We start from the raw sequence: 6,000 nt of genomic DNA, 5'->3' as shown, positions 1-6,000 counted from the left end.
CTCCCCCCGTCCCGTCCCCCCCCTCCCCCCGTCCCGTCCCCCCCATCCCTCCCCCCCCCGTCCCGTCCCCCCCTCCCCCGTCCCCCGTATGGTGCATCTGTAAAAGATGGTACGGGTTAATGTGGACATGCTGAAATTCCTTAGTTTCCTGATAGGAAGTATCGGCGCTGTTGGTGGTAGCGTTGACGTGGGTGGACCAGGGCAGATTGTCGGTTATGTTTATACCTAGGTCTCACGGCGCCGAGGTCCCAGGTTCGATCCCGGCTCTGGGTCACTGTCAGTGTGGAGTTTGCACATTCTCCCCGTGTTTGCGTGGGTTTCACCCCCACAACCCAAAAATGTGCAGTGTAGGTGGATTGAACACACTAAATTGCCCCTTAATTGGAAAAAATGAATTGGGTACTCTAAATTTTAAAAAAAATGTTTATACCTAGGAATTTGAAGCTGTCAACCATCTCCACCTCAGCCCCGTTGATGTAGACGGGTGTGTACGAAACTTTGCTTCCTGAAGTCAATGACCAGCTCTTTAGTTTTGCTGATGTTGAGGGAGAGATTGTTGTCGTTACACCACTCCACTAGGTTCTCTATGTCCCTCTTGTATTCTGACTCATCGTTATTCGGGATCCGGCCCACTATGGTCGTATCGTCAGCATAAGTGGACATGATGGCATTTTCAGAAGGCTTTAGATAAAGGAGGCTGGTTAGCAAAACTAAAATACATGGGGATAGGGGGTAATATACTGGCACGGATTAAAGATTGGTTAACAGGCCGAAAACAGTAGGAATAAATGAATCACTCGTTGATTGGCAGCTGAGACTAGGGAGATCCCACAAGGATCAGTACTTGGGGCCCCAGTTGTTCACAATATTTACCAATGTTTTAGATATGAGGACCAAATGTGATATTTCCAAGCTCGCGGATAAAATTCTTATTCCATGTATTAAATGACCCTCATGGGGGGGTCCTTGCCACTCCCTCCAGCTCTCCGTTCCTCCAATACCTGTGCTGTTTCATTTCTGCTCTCTTAAGCATAATTGATTTTAATAATTCCACCTACCATTGGTGGCTGTGCTTTCAATTATCTCAGACCCTCAGTTCAGAATTCCTTCCCTAAATCTTTGCCTGTCCACAGGTCACTGAAAGGGGCAACACAGGTGGAGAACGTAGTCAAGAAGGCATACGGCATGCTTGCCTTCATTGGCCGGGGCATTGAGCATAAGAATTGGCAAGTCATGTTGCAGCTGTATAGGCCACACTTGGAGTATAGTGTTCAATTCTGGTTGCCACACTACTAGAAGGATGTGGAGGCTTTAGAGAGGGAACAGAAGAGATTTACCAGAATGTTGCCCTGTATGGAGGGCATTAGCTACGAGGAGCGGTTGAATAAACTGTTCTCACTGGAATGAAGGAGGTTGAGGGGCGATCTAATAGAGGTCTACAAAATTATGGGGGGCATAGACAGAGTTTTTCATAGAATTTACAGTGCAGAAGGAGGCCATTCGGCCCATCGAGTCTGCACTGGCTCTTGGAAAGAGCACCCTACCCAAGGTCAACACCTCCACCCTATCTCCATAACCCAGTAACCCCACCCAACACTAAGGGCAATTTTGGACAGTAAGGGCAATTTATCATGGCCAATCCACCTAACCTGCACATCTTTGTGACTGTGGGAGGAAACCGGAGCACCCGGAGGAAACCCACGCACACACGGGGAGGATGTGCAGACTCCGCACAGACAGTAACCCAAGCCGGAATCGAACCTGGGACCCTGGAGCTGTGAAGCGATTGTGCTATCCACAATGCTACTGTGCTGCTCTTGATAATCAAGAGACTTTTTCCCAGGGTAGAGGGGTCAATTACTAGGGGGCATAGGTTTAAGGTGCGAGGGGCAAGGTTTAGAGGAGATGTATGAGGCAAGTTTTTTACACAAAGGGTAGTGGGTGCCTGGAACTCGCTGCCGGAGGAGGTGGTGGAAGCAGGGACAATAGTGACGTTTAAGGGACATCTTGATAAATACACGAATAGGATGGGAATAGAGGGATACGGACCCCGGAAGTGTAGAAGATTTTAGTTTAGACAGGCAGCATGGTCGGCGCAGGCTTGGAGGGCCGAAGGGCCTGTTCCTGTGCTGTACTTTTCTTTGTTCTGTCTTCCTCTCCCCTCTTCCAAGGCGTTCCTTAAAAATCTATATTTTTGATCATTTGTCCTATAACTTCCTCGCATGCTGTGGTGAACAAAGTTTGTTGTGAAGCATTGGGACTTTTTGCTATATTAAAGGTCTTGTACAATTGTTAACAGAACTAATACCAAGAAGCAACAACTCTGGAGAGACGGCGCTGTGTTGAGCAGGACACATAGAGTAATGAGGTGTGGAGGAAATTATTCCTTAATGCTCTGGTCTATGTGGGCTTGCCCACTGCTGCTCTGCCCAATTCTTCTCGTCAAACAGCTGATCACTCTTCTTCACTTGGGGGAATGGTACTGGTATTAAATTAAATCTTGTGGTTTTATTCAAGGAGATTGAGCTGTATAGTTACTGTTTTAACACTCTTCTGTTGCATCCCTCTACTGAACTCTCTTCTGTTCTTGTACAGCTTGTGGTGATGCTGAAGCTGTGGAGAGTTGTGCAGGATGAGCAGATTGCTGAATGACCAGGACAATGCTCGAGTCAATCGCTTCAGTTCCAGTGCATCCGTTAGTACCACGCATTCTGTTAACACATCCCAACTTGCTGCTAGATTACAACCATACAGCAACAAAAAAACTATTTCTGATGTCAGAAGGACTTTCTGCTTATTTGTTACATTTGATCTTTTGTTTGTTGGTTTGCTATGGATAATAGAATTAAATGTAAGTATTGAACTCTTTTAATGTAGGTTTTTGTGATTGCTATGTGGATTTATATATCCCTGTAGATTCTGCAAATGACTCATCACTGATGGTACCATTAGACAAATGTGGTTTATCAAATTACCGGGAATGGAAGCAGTGTGACAGAGAGAGGCTCTGAGGAAGAATGGATAGCACGTGGCTAATGATTCGAGGCACTTGGAGATGTGAAACAAATGCTGACCTTTCCAGAGAAGCCTCTCCGCAGTCCCGGCCCCCTCCGTGGGCCATCATCTTGAGCTAGTCCTACCCTCCACTCGGCAGCTGCCCACTTATACAAAACTAGCAAGACCCTGTCAGTTGAGGTTCCCTTGTTTCCACAAACAGGTATGAACCACCCCATAGCCACTCGCCGACCATCATTCCTATCGCGCTCTTTTCCTGCAGGTGCCATATTTGAGTTTATCCCAGAAAGGACAGCCATTGCCACTCCCTCTACATCTGAAATGCTCTGCATTGGGACGGTGCAGACTGTGGGACTGGGTTTCAGGGAGTCCACATGTTGAACATGTGGGTGAAAACGTTGTCACGACATTTCATAGGTAGACATTCCTGTCCCATATGTTACGATACCGGACCTGGCTCCAGCCTTTGTTAGAATACCAAACATTAAAACCCCAAACAATTTTTAAATTTGTAAAACTGTGAGAACGGATATTTCACCCGAGCAGTGATGGCTGACCAAGAGGTATCTTTTATGTTCAAACAATCTTTCAGTTTAACACAGAATTAACCACATTAACATCAAAGAAATAGCTTCTCAAGTTAAACAGTTCTTAAATAAAAGGAAAAACATGAACTTACTGTCTACCCCTGCTACTAATTCCAATTAAATAACACAATACCGTTCAAATGATTTTGGGGGCTTTCACAGTAACTTCATTGCAGTATAATGTTAGCCTACTTGTGACAATATTAAAGATTATAATTAGATTATTATTAAATGCCACTTTATTTAGTAAAACAGGTGAATAAAATTAGCCAAAAAAAGGTTTCCAGGCTGTTTAGAGACCTTTGGATATAATTCTTTTTAAATAATTTTAAAGTACCCAATTTTTTTTTTCCAATTAAGGGACAATTTAGCGTGGCCAATGCACTTACCCTGCACATCTTGTTGGGTTGTGGGGTGAGACACAAGCAGACATGGGAAGAAGGAGCAAACTCCACACTGGCAGTGACCTGGGTCCGGGATCGAACCCGGATCCTCAGTGCTGTGAGGCAGCAGTGCTAACCACCCAAGACTCAAATCCTATGGCTGCTGTTCAATTTAAAATAGTTGAAAAACTACAGTCAGACCTGGCTCCTCCCACTAATTCCATCAGCTCTACCCCACAAAGTTCCATAACCTGCTTCGGACTAAATACAGTCCCTCATGTTACGGGCGGCATGGTGGCACCGTGGTTAGCACTGCTGCATCACACACCAAAGAATCGGGTTCAATTCCAGCCTCGGGTGACTGTGTGGAGTTTGCACTTTCACCCCATGTCTATGTGGGTTTCCTCTGGATGCTCTGGTTTCCTCCCACGGGCCCAAGATGTGCAGGTTAGGTGGATTGGCCATGCTAAATTGCCGTTGGTGTCCAAAAAGGTTAGGTGGGGTTACGGGGATAGGGTGGAGGTGTGGGCTTAGGTGGGATGCTCTTTCCAAGGGCTGGTGTAGACTCGATGGACCGAATGGCGGCCTCCTGCACTCTAAATTCTATATTGTCTATACCCCTGGGAATCATCCAAAATATAAACAACGTTCCATTAGCCATCTCTCTGTGAACAAGTAAATAGTTAAAATCAAAAATTACCTCTTTAGTAGACACGCTGCCTGTATGTATTTTCAACCAGGATTTTTAATAACATTACTGCCACAAATATAAAATATAATATTTTAAAATTGCTACATTCATCACATAGGATTCTGTATTTCTTTTTGTTTAAGTTTCCAGGGTTTGCAGAATTGGTTCATTTGACGTTGAATTGAATTGAAATAAAACAGTAAGTTATTGACATTCATTCCCATTCAGGTTGACCACAGCTGGTTTGGAGGCGGTTAAATCATTCACATTTCTTTGGATTAATATAATTTGGTGTTTATAGAATCCTGGAATATTACAGCACAGTAACAGTATACACCTATACAAACTGAAAGAGTTCTGTGCCTGGCAGATACCTGCTCTTTGCCCATACTCCTTTTAAAAATGTTCTCTTTCAGAATATTAGTGCGATAGTACAGATTTACCTCGAGTGACAATAAGCCTTTGCTACGGGATGTTTATTTTGAAATTATTATTAGCATTGGAAATCAATCTAGAGAACTGGCAGTCATCCCATAGCAAACCTGTTTTTTAATTTAATTTCGAGTACCCAAATTTTTTTTTCCAATTAAAGGGCAAATTTAGCGTGGCCAATCCACCTACCTTACACATCTTTTGAGTTGTGGGGGTGAGACCGATGCCGGGGGAATGTGCAAACTCCACATGGATAGTGACCCACAAACCTGATTAATAGCAGCAGAGTATCAGAATATAGCAAACTGAAAACAATGACATATTTTAGGATAACTGGTGATAATTTTTTCTTCTTCTTTGATAGGATACGAGTGTCAATGGCATGGCCACCATCTGTTGCCCATCCCTAATTGCTGATGATGATTAGGATATTTCTGCCTGTTTAATAAAAAGTTCTATATAACTGATTCTGTTTCAAATCTGAAAAATTGCCAGAATGCATCAGGATGTTTGATTATTTAACCTTGCATTTCACTAGTAATTGCTAATACAATACTTGCACTTGTATCTTTGTTTTCTAGGTAGATGGTGGCATAATTCATAGTTTAGAAAGTGAGGTTATTCACTATGACTTCCACAAATCTTACTTTGATATATTTGTGAGTAGATTTTCTCAAATTCCTTGAACTAGTTTTTCAACACAGCTTTAAACTCTTAGCAAATGTTATCTAATCCTTTTTGTCTTTCCCAGTTACTGGCGGTGTTCCGATTCCTTACGCTGGTTATTGCGTATGCTCTGTGTAGGTTAAACCACTGGTGGGTGATCGCGGTGAGTGATGGGACAGCATTGTCCTTGTCCTCTGTGTTATGACGTTGTAAATCTATCTATCTG

At 43.6% G+C, this 6,000-nt stretch overlaps 1 protein-coding gene across 2 annotated transcripts in view; it reads left to right on the top strand.

Annotated features, from left to right (window-relative positions):
- Nucleotides 1-2,305: 2,305 nt before the first annotated feature.
- The window catches only part of stard3nl (STARD3 N-terminal like), a 34,574-nt gene continuing 30,879 nt past the window's right edge, over nt 2,306-6,000 (top strand). The window contains exons 1-4 of one of the 2 annotated variants that reach the window (XM_038810394.1): nt 2,306-2,479; nt 2,596-2,851; nt 5,690-5,767; nt 5,860-5,937. In XM_038810394.1, the coding sequence (XP_038666322.1) occupies nt 2,633-2,851; nt 5,690-5,767; nt 5,860-5,937 (375 nt within the window). In that variant the 5' untranslated portion in view covers nt 2,306-2,479; nt 2,596-2,632. Of the gene's footprint in view, nt 2,480-2,560; nt 2,852-5,689; nt 5,768-5,859; nt 5,938-6,000 lie in introns of those variants that run through there. The other variant, XM_038810395.1, reaches the window with a different exon arrangement.

This window comes from Scyliorhinus canicula, chromosome 10, assembly GCF_902713615.1.
Source record: "Scyliorhinus canicula chromosome 10, sScyCan1.1, whole genome shotgun sequence".
Lineage (NCBI taxonomy): Eukaryota > Metazoa > Chordata > Chondrichthyes > Carcharhiniformes > Scyliorhinidae > Scyliorhinus > Scyliorhinus canicula.
This window is presented reverse-complemented; position numbering and strand designations above follow the sequence as displayed.